We start from the raw sequence: 20,621 nt of genomic DNA on the forward strand, positions 1-20,621 counted from the left end.
CCCTGCAATCATGTCACGGGCACGCTGATGGGAGCGTGGAATGATGCGCCCTGTCTATAAGACTCTGGACATCATAGATTTTCCAGCATGCTTCATGCTGAGACAAGATGAGAGATTACTATATATATATATATATATATATATAGATATATATATATATATATGAGCATGTTAATGTAGAATTACAGGGTCACATACAGTGGATGTCTGAAAGTTAGTAGGCAGGCTGCCAGTCGAGACATGGCTCAGATTGCAAGATGGCTTCTCATCCAAAGGGCTGAACGTACTGATGCTTCTCGCAACAGGGAGACTTGGAGAAGTGGCTTCGTTACTATCATTCTTCCTCTTTCCTGTCGGGATCTGTATAATCCGGACATTTGTCTCCTCGGATTTAGTTGTGCTACTAAAATAAAAACATAAAAAGAGTACATGTAGTAAGAATCATGATTAAAGGGGCATCGGGGTTTTTAGCAAATATAGGTAACTCACTGTAAAACGAGCAGTTAAAACAAATTTTCTAATATAGTCCCCGTACCAAAAATAGGTAGATCTCGGCTTGCCGTCAATGTTTATTGTTCAAAGACATTTATATAGTGTAGCTTTCTTGTATTATATTTTATATGGGCAAATTGGTGGCAGTGCACTGGCTCAATAGTAAGTCTATGGGTCTGTGCACTCACTCACAGAGCGGTGTACAGGCTCAATAGTAAGTCTATGGGTTCGTGCACTCACAGAGTGGAGTACGGGCTCAATAGTAAGTCTATGAGTTCGTGCACTCACAGAGTGGAGTACGGGCTCAATAGTAAGTCTATGGGTTCGTGCACTCACAGAGTGGAGTACGGGCTCAATAGTAAGTCTATGGGTCTGTGCACTCACAGAGCAGTGTTCAATAGTAAGTCTATGGGTCTGTGCACTCACTCAGAGCGGTGTACGGGCTCAATACTAAGTCTATGGGTCTGTGCACTCACTCACAGAGCGGTGTACAGGCGTAATAGTAAGTCTATGGGTTCATGCACGCACTCACAGAGTGGAGTAAAGGGCTCAATAGTAAGTCTATGGGTTCATGCACTCACTCGCAGAGCGGTGTACGGACTTAATAGTAAGTCTATGCACTCACAGAGCAGTGTTCAATAGTAAGTCTATGGGTCTGTGCACTCAGAGTGGTGTACGGGCTCAATACTAAGTCTATGGGTCTGTGCACTCACTCACAGAGCGGTGTACAGGCGTAATAGTAAGTCTATGGGTTCATGCACGCACTCACAGAGTGGAGTAAAGGGCTCAATAGTAAGTCTATGGGTTCATGCACTCACTCGCAGAGCGGTGTACGGACTTAATAGTAAGTCTATGCACTCACAGAGCAGTGTTCAATAGTAAGTCTATGGGTCTGTGCACTCAGAGCGGTGTACGGGCTCAATACTAAGTCTATGGGTCTGTGCACTCACTCACAGAGCGGTGTACAGGCATAATAGTAAGTCTATGGGTTCATGCACGCACTCACAGAGTGGAGTACGGGCTCAATAGTAAGTCTATGGGTCTGTGCACTCACAGAGTGGTGTACGGGCTCAATAGTAAGTCTATGGGTCTGTGCACTCACAGAGCAGTGTACAGGCTCAATAGTAAGTCTATGGGTCTGTGCACTCACTCACAGAGCGGTGTACAGGCTTAATAGTAAGTCTATGGGTTCATGCACGCACTCATTCACAGAGTGGAGAACGGGCTCAATAGTAAGCCTATGGGTTCATGCACGCACTCACAGAGTGGAGTACGGGCTCAATAGTAAGTCTATGGGTCTGTGAACTCACAGAGCGGTTTACAGGCTCAATAGTAAGTCTATGGGTTCATGCACGCACTCACAGAGTGGTGTACGGGCTCAATAGTAAGTCTATGGGTCTGTGCACTCACTCACAGAGCGGTGTACAGGCTCAATAGTAAGTCTATGGGTTCATGCACGCACTCACTACAGAGCGGTGTACGGGCTCAATAGTAAGTCTAAGGGTTTGTGCACTCACTCACAAAGCGGTGTACGAACCCACACTTATTGAGCCCATACAATAATCTATGCAGACATATTTTGAAGGAGATGCACACAACAGAGTAGAGCAGTGTTTAGAGCGATTTTCAGTGTCAGAAGCTGTGATGTTTTCATTTAAAATGACAGTATAATCCTAAGTACCAACCTCGGATTAAGAGAAAATGCTGGAGAAATGAATTCAGGCTTGGGTCTTTGAGATGACACAGAAGGAATCGGCACGCATTCTGTTGAAGGACTGGCTTTCATGAAGTATCTAATAGAGAGACAATGGTGAGGATTCGGGCATTTGCTGCTATAGCAGACACATTTCTCAGCTTTCTGTTAGATATAATCTATTCCTTACAGGAGCCTTACATCTTCTTATTCTACATACCAACTATAGGAACCTTACCTTCCAGGGCGGCGCAAATCTCGGATTTCAATATTTAGGAACGGTAGGAAGGGACTGCCACAGAAGGGACAAGTTGTGTTCAGATTCGAGTCGTCTGCCGTCCAGCCTGCCATAATCTCTTCATCGTGAACAAGGCAGTCGCACGTCAGACATCGTGAGCAGCTGGAGATCAGGACCTTCAAAGGAAAAACACAATCAATCACACACGATTAATATTGTATCAGTCAGAGGATTTTAGGAAGAAATGTGCAAAAAACAAAACAAAAAGCTGGCATTTTATGTGTTGTGTGTGCCATGTTTCCTCTGCATTTAATGCGGTTGTGACAAGTGGGAGGAGCCTTACAGCCGCACTCAGTTATTATCTAAATGAATTCTAGTTCTGTGCTCCACTGACTATCAAGAGATCGCTGCAGGCCCTTAAAGGGAACCTGTCACCAGTTTCTTCATGTGTGACCTAAGACTAGCACCTTAGTCAGTGCCTGTGCTTCCTTCTATGAAGGGGTATATAACCCCTGACTCCCACTGTATACCCCTTTAAAGGGGCTGTTCACTACTTGGACAACCCCTTGTTAAATGAAACAGTGTCTATATAGAATAAAAACACCATATGCTCACCTTCTGGACCAGCGCAGTTTCAGCTATGTCGTCGCTGTGTCTGCGGGCAATAGTGTAACATAGTTATGCCATGTCAGCGTCCGCTGATATGACAATGTTACACTAGTGCCCGCAGACACAGCGACGACATAGCTGAAACTGCGCTGGTCCAGAAGGTGAGCATATGGTGTTTTTATTTTACATGGGGTACGGTTTCATTTGAGAAGGGGTTGTCCAAGTGAACAACCCCCCTGAAGCTGATGGTAGTGGTACATTGCTCCTTCAGCGGCCACTACAGAAGAAATGTGCTATTACAAAGCTCAAATTCACAAATATACAAAGTGGTGCAAATTCTTCCGTAATGGGCTGGTGGTCCTGAGCAGGAGACCCACTTCCATTATATACCGCGTGCAGAATTATTAGGCAAATGCGTATTTTGATCACATGATACTTTTTATACATGTTGTCCTACTCCAAGCTGCATAGGCTTGAGAGCCAACTACCAATTAAGTAAATCTGGTGATGTGCATCTCTGTAATGAGGAGGGAGTTGACTAATGACATCAACACCCTATATAAGGTGTGCTTAATTATTAGGCAACTTCCTTTCCTTTGGCAAAATGGGTCAGAAGAGAGATTTGACGGGCTCTGAAAAGTCCAAAATTGTGAGATGTCTTGCAGAGGGATGCAGCAGTCTTGAAATTTCCAAACTTTTGAAGTGTGATCACCGAACAATCAAGCGTTTCATCGCAAATAGCCAACAGGGTCGCAAGCAAGCGTGTTGGCCAAAAAAGGCGCAAAATAACTGCCCATGAATTGAGGAAAATCAAGCGTGAAGCTGCCAATATGCCATTCGCCACCAGTTTAGCCATATTTCAGAGCTACGTTACTGAAGTATCAAAAAGCACAAGGTGTGCGATACTCAGGGACATGGCCAAGGTAAGGAAGGCTGAAAAACGACCACCTTTGAACAAGAAACATAAGATAAAACATCAAGAATGGGCCAAGAAATATCTTAAGACTAATTTTTCAAACGTTTTATGGACTGATGAAATGAGAGTGACTCTTGATGGGCCAGATGGATGGGCCAGAGGCTGCATCAGTAAAGGGCAGAGAGCTCCACTCCGACTCAGACACCAGCAAGGTGGAGGTGGGGTACTGGTATGAGCTAGTATCATCAAAGATGAACTTGTGGGACCTTTTCGGGTTGAGGATGGAGTGAAGCTCAACTCCCAGACCTACTGCCAGTTTCTGGAAGACAACTTCTTCAAGCAGTGGTACAGGAAGAAGTCGGTATCGTTCAAGAAAAACATGCTTTTCATGCAGGACAATGCTCCATCACATGCATCCAACTACTCCACAGCGTGGCTGGCCAGTAAAGGTCTAAAAGAAGAAAAAATAATGACATGGCCCCCTTGTTCACCTGATCTGAACCCGATAGAGAACCTGTGGTCCATCATAAAATGTGAGATCTACAGGGAGGGAAAACAGTACACCTCTCGGAACAGTGTCTGGGAGGCTGTGGTGGCTGCTGCACGCAATGTTGATATAAAATAGATCAAGCAACTGACAGAATCTATGGATGGAAGGCTGTTGAGTGTCATCATAAAGAAAGGTGGCTATACTGATCACTAATTTTTTTGTTTTTGCATGTCAGAAATGTTTATTTCTAAATTTTGTGCACTGATATTGGTTTACCTGGTGAAAATAAACAAGTGAGATGGGATTATATTTGGTTTTTATTAAGTTGCCTAATAATTCTGCACAGTAATAGTTACCTGCACAAACAGATATCCTCCTAAGATAGCCAAATCTAAAAACATCCCACTCCAACTTCCAAAAATATTAAGCTTGGATATTTAGGAGTCTTTTAGGTTGATTGAGAACATAGTTGTTCATCAATAATAAAAATAATCCTCTAAAATACAACTTGCCTAATAATTCTGCACACAGTGTATCTATAAGACAAACCTTTAACCTCAAAGTACCTTGGCTGGGACAGACACAGCTACGCTCTATGTGTACACAGCACCCAGCTGTCAATCAGCTTCCGGGGGAGCAGGGGAGAGTCAAGGGGAGCGAACCCCTCATAAGACACCGGACTCAAACTGTCTGGTGAATTCTAGGATTGCAATCCGCCAAATGGCGCAATAGTTTTTTTTTGCTAATAGAAGAGCAGACATGTCCCCCAGCAATGCTGCCCTCACACAGAAAAACAGGATCTGAAGACAAATCTGCTTTAAGACTTTTGGTCAGAACATAAAATAGGACTATTAATACATATGTCCTTGATGCATTCACTCAAAATGGCTCATGAGATAGTAATCATTGGATCAGCGCACCTCCATGGCATAGTTCTGGAAGACACTGGTACTGCTGGAATTGCAGGAGGGATGAGGCTCCGGCTTATAGTTGATGGTGATCCTAGAAGGTGAGCCTGTGTTGGAGAGAAGACATTGGTTAGTACCACCATTTCCTTCTCCTCCTCTTGAGAAGCTTCCAGGAATTAAGGCTTACTGCTGTTGTAGAGCTGCTTGGTGCTGCCCTCTTGAGATGTGTTGCTCTCCAGGCTGGTCCTGCTCATGCCCATGGTGCTGCTGGCATTGGTGAGGTCGCCGTCACGAGAGGAGGTGATGCCTTCAAAGTCATCTTCATTGAGAGAGGCCAATTCTGCGTCTCCGGTCCCACTAGAACAGAGACTCATCCGATCCAAATTCTGATCCTACGAGACATGCAGCACGTAATAGTTAGCACATCATCACCCATACACAAGTGTGACATGGCCAGAATTCGTAATGTTACTTAGATGATAACATTTTGTAGTTAAAGGGATATTGTAACCAAAAACATGAATCACCTGGACATTTCACACCTAACACTTTCTAAATGTTTTCGCGTGGACTAACCCTTTAACTGTCTTTTACTTAGGGAAATATGGGCATATGATTTTACGCTGCAGTGGCCATTCTTGCAAGAGACAGCCACATTGGCTTCTCAACCACTGATGGTGAAACAGTTACTTTGTATTTATCGAAAAATTGCTGTCTGCCAAGAAGAGAATAAAAAAGTGATGACTGCTAATAAGGCTGCACTTTTTGTTAGAAAAAAAACATGTAGCACATGGAGAGGCGAGTCAGTACAGTTAGGAACCATCCACAATGAGGTCACCTTGACGTGGTTGGGCAGCTTTTAGATAACAAAAAAGTTACTTCAGTACGTCTTGTTTTTTAACTAGCAATAATGGAGTTCCTATATTAACTAATGGCAGTGTGCTGACGCACGGTGAACGTGTAGACATTTGCACTGTCTTCACTTTTGCCAAAATGGCCACCAAAACAAAATAGATAAATGCCGTAATTTCTGTGTCAATTAAACATAATAACCAGATTTTGGTTATTGTTTGTTCATTAATATTCAGTAATTTTTACATGTTTGAGGGAAAACCTCTCCACACTAGTGTTACACATCAGTCACAGTAAAATCAATGTAAACTCGCTATGGAAGAACGTTTAAGATCACAACAATTCGGCTACCGTCACAATTTGCCCTCGTGGGGAAACATGAAGGTCATGTAAGGATTGCAGTAATTACGCAATACTGAATGATGCCATCACTTACTAAAGTGGGAATATCTCTTTAAACAGGTATTCTCAAGCTTAGAAGTCATCCATGGGACAGGGGATACCTTCCTGATCACTGGGACCCCCACAATCTCAAGAGTCAGGGCTTTGAATATCCCCGTGTGAATGAAGCAATGGACAGTCGTGCGCACAGCTGCACCATTCATTCCTATGGGAGTGCCGAAGACCAGTCGAGCGCTGCACACCCACCACAGCTTGTCCAGGTTCCCCAAACTGCCACCATGTAATTATTGCTATGACAAGTCCTTTGTATTAAAAGGTAAAGGATTACTGCAAAAAACTATTTTATAATTTTTGTGGAGATATGTTAATTAGTAGGTGACTAGTCATGGAGGGGAGGCATTTTCCCAAGACTAGTCGTCCCACTAATCATGCTATCATGCACGATATGTGAGCTTTTAACCCCTCCTGACATCAGTAGAGCACGATATGTGAGCTTACAACCCCTCCTGGCCTCATTAGAGCATGATATGTGAGCTTACAACCCCTCCTGGCATCAGTAGAGCATGATGGTTACAGCCCCTCCTGGCCTCATTAGAGCAGGATATGTGAGCTTACAACCCCTCCTGGCATCAGTAGAGCATGATATGCGAGCTTACAACCCCTCCTGGCATCAGTAGAGCATGATATGTGAGCTTACAACCCCTCCTGGCCTCATTAGAGCATGATATGTGAGCTTACAACCCCACCTGGCATCAGTAGAGCATGATATGCGAGCTTACAACCCCTCCTGGCCTCATTAGAGCAGGATATGTGAGCTTACAACCCCTCCTGGCATCAGTAGAGCATGATATGCGAGCTTACAACCCCTCCTGACATCAGTAGAGCACGATATGCAAGCTTACAACCCGTCTTGACATCTTCCCAAAATTGGTAATCGTCAGCATGTTGGATAAGCTGCTGTGTAACGCATAGATCAGAGTATTGGCTTACCTTCACTGGGCCGGTGTAGTTGGCAATCTTTGAGTACCATTTGGTGGCCTTTTCAGCGACTCCCTTTCCAGCCGAGAACATGCTGCTCTTTAGCACATCAAGCTTGGGGGTAAGAATTGTATCAAAGTTAAAAGATGTTGGAGACATCAATGCCACCGAGGAATCTGGTGGGTGCTCCATTTTTGGGCTTCCCAATGAGTAGGCAGGAGAGGACCAGAGCCGCCCACGCTGTCTATCCTCACGCTTTACATGGTAAGTTTTTGACTTTGTTAATAGAGGTGCCTGTGGAGGTGTGGAGGGAAGGCTCGAGCGTCGGCAAAGTGGTATCGCTTTAGAGATTTTATACTGGTCAGAGGTGTTCTTTTGTAGGTCCATACTCGGAGCCCTACTGGCCAATGGACTGCTCATGTTATTCATGTACATCTCAATCTCTTCTGCAAGGTCCCTTTTAGCAGATGGCGTCAAGAGGGTTTGGTCTGCTACTTCCTCAGTTTCTTCTTCTTGCTCGGTCTCTGCTGCTAGCATTGATAGAGGATCTGATCCTACTTTTACATCAGTCTTCTCCACGGGCTTGCTTGGGAACACAGACATTGATAAACTTGCGCTCATGCTCCTCGCTACATGTTTCGCCTTTTGGCCACTGATCCTTACTGGCCTGCTTTCCATAGTGTCATTGTCGAGATCTTCAAGGTCAAAAATGACAGGAGAGTCAGCCTTGTCTGCGTACCCCTCCTCTCCCACTGGGGACTCATCATCACTCCACTCCTTGGTCATATTCACAGATTCCTTCCTTGGAGACGCCCTTTTGATGTCTAAGGTCTTCGGCCGTGGAATACTTTTTTGGAGTGCTATACTGAGTATCTTGGCATCAGCTCCTAGTTTATGAAGCATTTTGTCAGCTTTTTCTTCTTGGTCAGTGCCACCGATCAGTAACCCTGCCATGTTTTCCTGCTGGTACTGTCCACTGTTACTTCCCCAATCTAACTGTTTTTCCGGACTTGGCTCCATGGCGCTCTTGTGTCTCTTCCGTAAACTCCAGCTTTGGTAGATTTCCTTTTCCCTGCCGTTTTCAAGTGAGGAAGCAAATAGCAATCCGGCTGCATTTCCTGAAATTGATATTTGAGAAATATATTTCATAAATGGTTTACTTTGACAAGCAACAGGTTTCCATGATTTATTTCTTGTACATTCAATAATATTCCCTATATCACAAAAAGACTCATAGTTTAACTTTTGCACTTCTTTGAACTTGGTCTATATATTTTAGTCCAGTGCTTGAAAGTTAGTTATCAAGACATGAAATAATATCTAGGAGGCGAAGTCTAGCAAAGTTACAAGCCCACAAACCCTGTATGAAAGACAGAGAAATCCATGATTTACTAATGCTAATTTTATATAATGCATGGCGGTTGCTATTAAGGAAAAAATAATTAGCTGTGCTGTAGGGCCGGACACAGAAAGAAGAGGTCCACTGCGCAAGAACAGTATGTGGGCCCTTTACAGTCCAATATCCCATCATAGTGCTCCTTTTATGTTCTGCTTTGGAGGTAGAAGTGGGCCTCATTACCTCTTGGGCCCCAAAGTGGCCGCGCAGGTTACACCAATGGTATGCCTGCTCCTGCTGTGTGTTTGCCCGCTTACAGACGGAAAAAGATGGGGACTTCTGAGATTTTAGAAGTTTGTGACAAGAGGTGAGTATTTTACATATTTTGGACCAAATTCATGGAAATGATCAGTTATGTTGGACGTGCAATAAAAGACAGACTGGTGTAGGTGTCAGTAATCAGATCCAAGAACGGAGCATGCATTTTTGACAATTGAGCCTTTTTACAGAGGACAAGTAAAGCATTATTACAGATGTCCACTAGAGGAAGCATCTACAAGAACTAATAGACTCTACTGCTCTTATTTTTACAAGGTCATTTCTGAATGGAGGTTGTGCAAAAGCAAAAACTGAAAAGCTTTCAGGAAACCGATACAAGTGAGAAATGCCAGAATGGAATAGTTAGCCTGACAGACTCAAAGATACAACAGTTGCTAAAGGGGAAATGAAAATGGAGATCATGAGATAATCTGGGACTAGCGTGTCCCACTAATACCAGATTCAAAGAAACTGTCAACTTTTTAATTATTATACAAATTATGGAAGAAATCACTAAGATTCAATGTCTGAATTCAGACTGCGATTTATGGACCGGCTGTGGGTCTCCTGATCCAAACTATTAAGCCTCATATGCAAATAAAAATGTGAGGCCTGTGAAACGTGAATGTGTGAAGCTGTAAGTGTAATTTGCAGATTAGTACCGGTTTCTTGATTTGCTCTCTTTAGTGAAGAAAACCGTATGAGACAAAGATAAGGTGGCGCTTTCCAGTGAAATAAACAGACAAAAAGACAGACGTAATAGTAGAAATAGTACAATGCACTGGGGGTCTCTGGCTGATCACACGGTAGGATACTGTGGGGTCTACTTGCCTGCAGCGGCTGTGTCAGACATGTCCGCTTTGACCTCTTTACGAACGATACTGGACGTGGACTTGGCAGGTTGAGAAATGGGACTCAGCAGCTGGGGGAGGCCATCGCGACTGCCTTTAGAGCTCTCTGTCTCTGACACTAAACAGAAAATACATATCAGATATTATATAGGTCCATTAAAAAAAAAATCTGTATTTTACCGCAACATTTTAAAAAGGAACAGTGCATAAAAAATTTAAAAAAAACCTATGAATTACATCGTTCTCCTCCACTTGCCCTAGTCAGGGCGAGCTGCAGGCCAGAGGGGCTGTACAGAGGGCACTCTGTCGCTTTACCACATTCATCTTCTACATGCCCTTATTCACATCACCGCTGTCTTACAATAACTGACACTCAAAATACAAGGTTTACTAAATCAGAACACAGATGAGTCAGAAGGAACGGAAACACAACCAATGGACAATTTTGCGGTTTCTTTAAGAAAGCAGCCACATTTTTTATTTATTGTGGATAACCCCTTTAAGCTCATGAAGGTGGCCAGTTATTTGTAATGGTGACATATACATACATGAGCTGGAGTCGCTGCCTCTGGAGTCCTCCTGTTCTTCTTGTATATCATGCACCGCTCCTCTCCGAACCTCCTCCTTGGATAATGAGCTGTACCCCAGATCAGACTGACCACCTACAGATCCAAGAAGTTCACTAGTAATAATCTCAGCATACCAATGGTTAACAACACCAATCCACCCATCATAGTGTGCGGCCCATACCTGTACTAGATCGGTCATCTGTGGGGTCAGTGCTGGTCACATCTGTGCTGAATGAAGGCTGATCTGTGGCGTTCATGTCTATAGAGCTGTCCATACTGCCGTGACTGACTGCGTCCAGATCGCTGCTATCTATGGAGGATTGATGGATGAAAAACAAAGGGTTAAAACCTTGACCGATCACTCCTGGGACATGTCACTGCTATATCCTAACTAGTGAGGAATACCTGAGGGCGTCACATGTGGAGCTAGAGAGTGCGGCTTCTTCAGGGCTCTCTTAAACTGGGCGACACTGTGAAGAACATTCCTGACCTTTATCCACAGGAAATAACCTCCTCGGTTCCCTGAGGGCCACACACTTTCCAGGACAGCCTGTATGAGGAAGGCATTGGTTAGCGGCATGCAGCACAACTAGGGCATCTAAACCCAGTATTACTAGACAGATAGTAATGAGAATATAAACTGGAAAATGTGCAGGTTTCCAAGACGCAAAGATTAAGCCATCTCTCCTGCAAGACTTATCCAAGTCAACAGCCCTAGAAGCCCCTCATACCATCATCTTTCCATTTGTCCTAGTTCTACCAGACTTTGGCAGTCCATGTTTACAGCCATTCATATAAATGGCTTCCATGCGGACATGTGATACTACATTTCCCCAGAAATGTCTGACTTTCCCACAACTTCTATGGTCGTGAAGTCCAGCTCCCATATTATAAGGGCCGTCTGTATTGACGCTAGTTCACCTGAGCAGAACGGCCGGAGAACATGATGGTAAGGTCTGGTTTTACCATTGAATTTTTGTGCATTGCACCGCAGGAACAGAAAAATAAAAACAAAATAATGCTAAAAAACTGCTTTTCGATACAATAGAGCACGTCCACTTTATTTTTCTTACTGGTACATTTCGTAGTGGCTGTGCCGGGTACTGCAGCTGAGTTCTAATGGTTTGTATAGGGTTGTGATGCGGAGAGCTGCTCGGCCACTACAAGGCGTATACAGCTATGTCTGTTAACCAAAGAAAGGGGCACAACAATCAAAGAAGCATGGCAGACCTTCAATATGCCGATCATTGTGTGGCAGGAGCAGAACCACCACCAACCTGATCTTGATTGCTGATCCGAAAGTCATTTATTATTTACATTCTAAAAATGATTTCTACAATTAGGTTTCATTAAAACTTTTTCCACTGAGTTAACCGAAAATTCATCAGTGGGCTCATTCTGAGAGTACGTCTTTTTTTGGGCATCTGTTAGCCGATTTATGACCACAGATCAATGTTGAATGTGCAGAGAAACAAAGTGCCTGTTAAAGTCAAACGATGCAACAATTTTTAATCAAGCCCAGTTGCAAAAATAAATTTTAGCCCCAAATACATATATTTAAAACACCACTGCAGTGTGTTTTTTTTTTTTTTTTGAAAGCTGGAGTTGCACTTTAAATGTAAGCCCCCTGTTCCCAGTCATATGTTCACCCTCCGGCGTCTTCCCCGTTTTTTGGCACCGCTCCGGTCCCGCAGCGCCATCTTGTGAGTGCAGGTTCTGAGTGTCCGGAAGCTACGTCACAAGCGCTCAATGCAAGTCTATGAGACCCAGAACGAGCCCAGAATGATGCTCTCATAGACTTGCATTGAAAAGTGACCTCCGTGCCACTCTATGAAACACTGGAGCTGCCGGTAGGTCACTTTTTGTCGGAGACCAACTAGAATGCCGCTAGAAAAAGATGAAGTTGGCGGCAGGTGAGTATGAGACAGGGGGTAGGGGGAATTATATGTAAAGCACCACTCCAGCGGTGCAATAAAAAAACAAAAAAAAAAATGCTGGACTGGTGCTTTAACGAATTTAAAAAATGGTCCCTAAGGGTGGACAAGCCTTGTAATATGAAAGTCTCCAAGCACCCTTTAAGGTTTCTCTTTCCATTACTATCAGCCTACTTACCTTGTTGTAGTACCCGTAGGTGATGGCGTTGGGCTGCACACCAGCTTTCTTCATTTCAAATAAAACTTTAACAGCAAGCACCGGCTGCCCGTACTGCCCGCACAGCTGCATGAGGACGCGATAGCACACCTGCAATACACAGACAGACATGGGCACAACAGCCACTGTGACCTGACGGACTCAACTGTGCAGAGTTTGTACCGAATGTGCGTAAAATAACAAAACACAGTGCACTATCCATTCCAGCAGATGTAGTACATCATCATAGGAAAAAAAATTAAATTGCATCTGTTTTTACCTCATCAGGAGAGTCGATTTTCTTAGCCGACATCTTCCGCAGGATGTCATATGCCGTACGCAGGGCTCTCACTTTAGAATGGCACACCTTCACGTAGGCCGGCAGGCATATAAACCACAGGCCATAGCAATGCTTTAACAGGCATCGGGACCACATTTGGGGGATAGAAGAGTACTGTTTCGCTATTTTATGAGCCGACTTGATCTCCTGCAAAGGCGACACAGTAAATTTACCCTCTTTGAGAAGGAGTTGTAGATCAGTCAAGCGCTAAGGTGACTTTTCTGGTATTAGGCTCCCAACCTGCAGTCAGGCTGGGAGTTTTAGCCTTAAAGTGGTTGGACAATTTAATTATTTATTTTTTTTTTTTAACTTAAATGTAACTGGGGATTAAAAATTATTTTTGGAATTAGGATTTCAGTAAAATTTTTGCAACATTTGCCTTTTATAGCCTCCGTGCTGCACTATTAGTGGCAGCAGAATGAGTTAACTGAGAATTTGCCAGCCAACTCACGATGACAGGGAGATTGTGAATCTTTTATCTGTCTTTTTCGGAGATCTTCTCATCTGGTTTATGACAACAGACCAAATCAAAGTAAAATGTGCAGGGATACAAAGAGCCTGTAAAAGCCAAATTATGCATCATTTTTTTGGAACCCAATAGCAAAAATGATTTTTAGTTCTAATTACAACGCTAACCACACTCCGATCAGAGTGTGATTAGCATTATTAGCCCGATTTTGTCGAATGAGAGAAAATCGGTTGTGTGACCCCGGCCTAACAGTTTACATCAGTCTTCAGCACAACAAAGTAGTAAATGTCACATGCAACAAATCTGCAGTAAAGTTTGTGACCTCTATCCTCAGTCACACATTTGAAAATGGACAAGAAAAATGGATGTAGCCTCCTGAGGAGATATAGTTTAAGGCCTCATTCACACTTGTGTATTTAGGTATTGATTTTCAACCTGCATTTTTAAAGAAAAGGTTGAAGTGGTGCCAAAATAAAAAAGAGAAATTCATCCAGCACTGCCCAAAAAGGAATACACCTCTTAACTCTCAAACACCTTGTTGTCGCTACCATACTAATCTACTAGAAACTTTTGATGACCTGTCAAAAAATGTTATTTTTTTTTAGCTGCAACTATTCGGATATACTCATTACAACATTACTACACATACTGATATTTTGTCTTTGCTGTTTGGTAAGAGATCCGGTGATGGACATACCTGCTTAGTTCTCCTGAACATTGGAGAAGGACTGCAGGGTGCTGACACTTTAGCGCACAGCCTATGGGTTTTCAACAGCCCTTCCGGAGTGTCAAAAAGGTCCAATGTGAGAACAGGAAACCCATTGTAACTGAAGATCAGAAATAAACATTATATTGGATGACTTCACCAAAATTGGGGTACACTAGAGAAAATATGGAAGAAATCTCCATTAGGCAGGTGTTTGTGCAGTGGGTGCCCACCTATAATTCTTTGGGTGCTCCTCCCCATTCGGTAAATGAGGGATTTCGGGTGGTGTAATAAACACGGTGTGCTCACTCCTGTGAGACTCATCCAGTTCAATCAGACGCATCTCTCCAGACTTGTCTACATCCACCTGAAATGGAAAGTTATGTCATTGGTTACAGCACCAGCACAGAGCGAGCTTCACGTGATATTCTGAAAGTTACTAGAGCACGATACAAAGTGACTAGATTTGGATTAAAAATGAAAATAAATAAAAATTGCTCCAAAGACTTAAGGCCATAGCATGTTTTGAGGTTGACTTAAGTTAACTGTATAAAGGCTTGTCTATTGTGGGACGAAACATATAAGGGCGTGTTTATTGCAGAAGACCCCCCCATAAGGGCGTGTTTATTGCAGAAGACCCCACCCCCCCATAAGGGCTAGTTTATTGCAGAAGACCCCCCCCATAAGGGCTAGTTTATTGCAGAAGACCCCCCCCCATAAGGGCTAGTTTATTGCAGAAGACCCCCCCCATAAGGGCTAGTTTATTGCAGAAGACACCCCCCCCCATAAGGGCTAGTTTATTGCAGAAGACACCCCCCCCCATAAGGGCTAGTTTATTGCAGAAGACCCCCCCCCCCCCATAAGGGCTAGTTTATTGCAGAAGACCCCCCCCCCCCATAAGGGCGTGTTTATTGCAGAAGACCCCCCCCCCATAAGGGCTAGTTTATAGCAGAAGACCCCCCCCCCCATAAGGGCTAGTTTATTGCAGAAGGCCCCCCCCAGAAGGGCGTGTTTATTGCAGAAGATGACCCCCCCCATAAGGGCGTGTTTATTGCAGAAGACCCCCCCAATAAGGGCGTGTTTATTGCAGATGACCCCCCCATAAGGGCGCGTTTATTGCAGAAGATGACCCCCCCATAAGGGCGTGTTTATTGCAGAAGACCCCCCCCCCCAATAAGGGCGTGTTTATTGCAGAAGACCCCCCCCCCCCCCAATAAGGGCGTGTTTATTGCCGGAAGAGGCAAAAAAAAAATCATCTCCGGATATCTGGAATTAAGAGACTGGTAAACACACCTGCATGATGTTTTTATGTTTTACTACATTTGTTTTTTGCAGTCACATATTCTAAGAGCCCCAAGTGTTTGTTATATTTGTGTGGACAGATGATGTTTTCATTGGCATCAGCTACAACTTTCTGATCACTTTTTATTCCATTTTTAGGCGGTGGGATGAACAAAAATCACTCAGGTTAAATAATGCAATATTGTTTTATTTTGGGCCATTACGGACAAGGCGATACCAATTATGTTTACTTTTTTTTTCCTGTAAGGAAATATTTTTAATGGGAGTGTGTGTATATATATATATATATATATATATATTTTTTTTTTTAAGGGCAAGTGCCATTTTTGGAACTTTCAAGTGAATGGAGAGAAAGACTTGGCCACCTCTCCTTACACAATAGGTCTCTGTCGCAGGATGGACATCTATCTTGCATATATGCCATATCCTGTGGATATATCGCATTGTCGCAAATAGGAAGACCCCTTTATTAATGTGCAAATTGTCTCTTCAAAGAGGAAGAGGACTTTAACTCTAGAGCCACCTCAATATAGACCCTTTGACGTGCCTTGCAATATGGCTTAGGATAAAAGCCAAATCAGAATCTCAATTTGCAGACATGATGTTTCGGGGTATTGCCCCTCGTCAGTGCAATGTATGAGATCTGATTTGGTATGGTGAGAGGCTAAGACTGGGATCTAAGGGTAAGGTTTCTCCTTGTGGAGAGTAACATGCCAGGTCTGGCCCGCCAGTATAAGGAGGCTTAAACGCATGCTCATCTGAGAAATGAAATATGCAAATTGCTTATTCTGAAAAGAAGAGGACTTGAACTCTAGTGCCACCTATTAGAAGTAGCAATCCAAAAAGTCAATATAGACCCTCTAACGAGCCTTGCCGCATGACTTGGGATAAAAGCCAAATCAGAATCTCGAATTTGCTGACCGTGTGTTTCGGGGTATTGCCTCTCGTCAGTGCAAAGTATGAGATTTGATTTGGCTAGGTGAGAGGCCAAGACTGGACACTTTGAGGACCTTACTCAGACACCAAACCTGGTAAGCTCCCTTAAATGTCATTTTTCCAAATGTGACCATTACCAGACGTAATTAGGTGTGCTTCCTATATGGAGGAATATGTGATGAGGATCTGCTGGACACCCAATTTCCCTGTTAATGAATACCTAGCAATGTCTGCCATCTGGAAAGACACATTCTGCCAAAAATCAATCCCTTTGGCATGTGGTTTCAGCTAGTCAGGTGTCCCAGCACTTGTGAGCACACGGCAGTCAGGAGAACCATCAGCCTAATGCCAGGAAAGTTACAGAGAACAGTGATCTATATTTCTGGAATATATTTCTCCCTGCTTTAAAAACTTCTGTGATTAAAAACAAAAAGATTAATGATCTACTATAAAGCTATGTGAGATAGTAACATTGCAATCAAGCGGTGTTAATGGTCGGCCAGATCATGAAGAAGGCAGCATGAGATCCATAGTCTGTGCGATTATTAAAGTGCTGCGGGTGGTGCACAAGTGGCAGCTAGTTATATGCTGCCATACTCTTTTCGGTAATGTAGACTTTTAGTAATGTGGACTGTATAATCTGCGCTAATTCCTGCTGAAAGGACAGAAGGTGACCCAGTTTTCAGGGAATCCAACATCATGGATTAATCTTCTTTAAACTGCAGAGTCTGGAATAATATAGCTCATCGTAGGCTCAATACATTTACTCTGCAGCCCATGGAAATGAAATTATGTATATTGCTATCTACATGTTACCACGAGGCCCCGAGTAAATACATTAGTATTTTATCTGTGTGCCTATTTGTATGCAATCAACTATTTAGGCTCCTATTCTTCCCTGAGGGCAGGATGGATAGAAAGGGGGGTGCTGAGCTCAAATACAGCCTGGACTCCTAGAGAAAGTCTGAGAGTCCACCTGTCCACCTTCCCCCACTCATCATGCGGACAGACAGCTTATATATATGGAGAGCGGTCACTGATCCTGTGTGTGGTTTGGGGGTTGCCGGGCCGGGGCTCATTTAAATATGAAAATGCTGAATTAAAGTCGCCAGATCCCATGGCCGCCACAAGTGGATCCCCCCGTGAGCCTTCTCTTAGATCTTAAATGATTTAATTTAAGTTTTTGTAGAATAAAACAATATTTCTCAGCTTTGCTTATTTGTTGCATTTTTCAATGAGGTCAGTGGCTTCAGAAATGCACAAATGAGGAGTATAACGGGTAGGTGGAACAATTACAGTCTTCTAGTCATTACAGCACTAAAAGTAATGATTATAAATGAAGAAACCAATAGCGCTGGACTAAGATACATCATCCACATGCAAGCCAATCGGCGGTCGTTTAACAAGCCAACACTACAATCCAATTATGATTGTTTGGCCACGTGCACACGTTCAGTATTTGGTCAGTATTTTACATTGGTATCTGTAAGCCAAAATCAGGAGTGGAACATTCAGAGGAAAAGTATAAGGGCTGAGACCCATCTGCGTGAATAAAATCGGTCCTATATTGTTCCTGAAAAGTCGGACGAGTTTCATGCAAGTGTTATACGAGTGTCATGTGGGTACAATGTGATTTTTCTCACTTTGCATCTATATGATATGCATATGAAATGTGATTTTTATATACAGTTATTCTCTATGTCATTTAAAGATAGTTTTCTAAGTAAATATTCTACAATATAGATAGATAGATAGATAGATGTGAGTGAGATATATAATCCGTGCTTTGCTGTTCCTGTATTTTAGTAATAAATAAACGGAAATAATGGCATGGTGTCCCCATAATTTTTATTAACTAGCTGAAGGAAAGCAGACAGCTGGGGGCTGATGTTCATAGCCTGGGAAGGGGGTAATAAACATGGAGCTTCCCAGGCTATTAATATCAGCTCACAGCTGTTGGCTTTCCCTCAGCTGGTTAAAAAAATTGTGGGGGCCATTTTTTTTCTTTAATTTATTGAATTATTAGCTAAATAAATGAAACATTAAACAACACACGCACTGCACTAATTAAATAGGTCACTGACATCTTTCTATTCTATGTATACATCTATTCTATTCTGACGGGTCACGCTGTGAATTTACTGTACTTGGCTGATGAAAGGTTGGGTTTTCTAGAAGATGGGTGAGTAAAAATTGCACGGCACACGCATGGTCCGTGATTTTTTTCTCACACCCATTGACTTGCATTGGCGAGTCTTGTCCGATATTCGCAGCCATTCGCAGCATGCTGCTATTTTTTCATCTGTCCAATCCAAGCTGAGAAAAAAAAAATCGCAGATGAATACAGATTAGTTTACTAACATTAATCAGAGTGCAATCCGATTTTTTATCAGATAGCGCTCGTCCGTTTTTAAAGCAGAGGAGTATGAGCCCTAATAGAAACACGTCACCACTACCGCATTTTTCACCCACTCCTGGTTTTCGCTTAAAAATATAAAAATACTGAACAAATATTGAACATGGCCTTAATATGTTCATTCTGTGCACATACAATATCATGTTAGTTATCGGCAGCACAACACCTGTTTACACAGGACGATGTGCTGCAGAGAACAATGATATTCAAGCTTCCTTAAAAATCACTGCATCTCATGAACAGCTAGCTTGATGGATAATTGCCGACCTGTTTACACAGGTCGATATTTAGGAATGAGTATTCCTACAAACGCTCATTCTATGATTTCTGGCCAGTTAAGAAGGCCTTAAACCAGTAGTAAAAATTAAAGCAAATGCTGCAGCAATGTAGATCCTAGAAATCAGCTTTAATATAGAGACATTAGAGTACGGAAGCGGTTACTGTAATGAGCAAAACATGAAATGAAAGATACAAGCATTTATTCCATGAAACAGCCGAGAAATGCAGACATAACTGTAGACAGAAGCAGCATGATGGAGCCTAGGTGCTGATCTACAGAGCGTCAGCTTCTAGGTACTCATTAAAATGATCAGTAGGAATGAATTACACTGACCTACATTTGATGTGAACTAAATCTAAGCCATAATCACATGCACAGAGCCTCTCTTAAAATATTGATTTGCCCTGATGAGAACTATTTTTTTTCCTAAATAAAGACCCATGGCCATTCAGCAATTATCAATGAATTAAAAGGAAACTGTCATTAGATTCACGCTATCCGGACCGTGGGCAGCATGAATCAGAGTTTGGCTGCATAATTGCAATTAGGTATGTTATACTACGAAACCTTTGTCTCTCCGATCCCTCCCTAATAACACACATGGAATAGATCTGTCAATCTACTGGAGCGAGGAGAAAAAAAACTACCAGTAACGTCACTGGACTGGATCCCTGTAAGGGGTGGTCAGCCGCACCTTCTGGAATTAATAGCCATATATGCATGATAGGTGAGGATTCTAAAAATGGAACCTCTCAGGAGAACAGGGGTCTTGCGAAGAGATTTTTGCAACTTGTAAGCAGCCATTGTCTCTCTCCATCAAAGTCTGTAACAATACATTTAACATATATCTCTGCAATACATTTAAAGGGTAATGAATTGAACAGTAACGATCTGACAATGGACCCCTGATACCTCTTACCTTGGCGCCTTTTTCTGCACCATTCCTTTCTGAGAACAGCTTGTTAATGAAAGAGCAAAACAGTAAAGTATCAGAACGTGAAGTATCAGCCCTACATTGCAGCTTGCAAACATATAACATGGATTTGTAAGCACATGTAAGGTTTTGCGGACATTGTGGTATAATCCCAGAATTGTTTAGTGGTGAAAATAAAACCGTTCGAACATGTTCAGAAATGTGGCTGCTCTTTGCCAGCTGTATTATTTTTCTATCAATGTCAATTAATAAGCTTCAGGGATAAAATATTAGTTTAAAAAAAAAATGGCAGAGGTCTGAAATGGCAAACTACAATGGCAGCTCTTATAAATGCCATACAACCACAAGGTCTCAGGGTGGCTTGGGGGTTCAGTAAACAATGCAGGAATAGTGGGGTATCCCCCCTCCAAAAAAAAAAAACTGCAATGAAATGCTCATGTCACCTCCATAGTAAAC

General features: G+C 42.8%; 1 protein-coding gene across 6 annotated transcripts in view; it reads right to left on the reverse strand.

Moving 5' to 3' along the window:
* The window catches only part of DENND4A (DENN domain containing 4A), a 172,691-nt gene that overhangs the window by 14,559 nt on the left and 137,511 nt on the right, over positions 1–20,621 (reverse strand). For 3 of the 6 annotated variants that reach the window (XM_073653431.1, XM_073653432.1, XM_073653434.1), the window contains exons 14-28: positions 20,151–20,189; positions 14,531–14,664; positions 14,289–14,418; positions 13,063–13,269; positions 12,765–12,893; positions 11,058–11,202; positions 10,834–10,962; positions 10,632–10,745; positions 10,064–10,201; positions 7,591–8,696; positions 5,534–5,738; positions 5,359–5,453; positions 2,424–2,599; positions 2,178–2,285; positions 199–403 (exon numbers count right to left, since the gene is read on the reverse strand). In XM_073653431.1, the coding sequence (XP_073509532.1) occupies positions 199–403; positions 2,178–2,285; positions 2,424–2,599; positions 5,359–5,453; positions 5,534–5,738; positions 7,591–8,696; positions 10,064–10,201; positions 10,632–10,745; positions 10,834–10,962; positions 11,058–11,202; positions 12,765–12,893; positions 13,063–13,269; positions 14,289–14,418; positions 14,531–14,664; positions 20,151–20,189 (3,060 nt within the window). The remainder of the gene's footprint in view (positions 1–198; positions 404–2,177; positions 2,286–2,423; positions 2,600–5,358; positions 5,454–5,533; positions 5,739–7,590; positions 8,697–10,063; positions 10,202–10,631; positions 10,746–10,833; positions 10,963–11,057; positions 11,203–12,764; positions 12,894–13,062; positions 13,270–14,288; positions 14,419–14,530; positions 14,665–20,150; positions 20,190–20,621) is intronic. The other 3 variants (XM_073653436.1, XM_073653433.1, XM_073653435.1) reach the window with 2 other exon arrangements.

The sequence above is a fragment of the Phyllobates terribilis genome, unplaced genomic scaffold, assembly GCF_046119375.1.
Source record: "Phyllobates terribilis strain yellow unplaced genomic scaffold, ASM4611937v1 Scaffold_11__3_contigs__length_659146591, whole genome shotgun sequence".
Taxonomy (NCBI): domain Eukaryota; kingdom Metazoa; phylum Chordata; class Amphibia; order Anura; family Dendrobatidae; genus Phyllobates; species Phyllobates terribilis.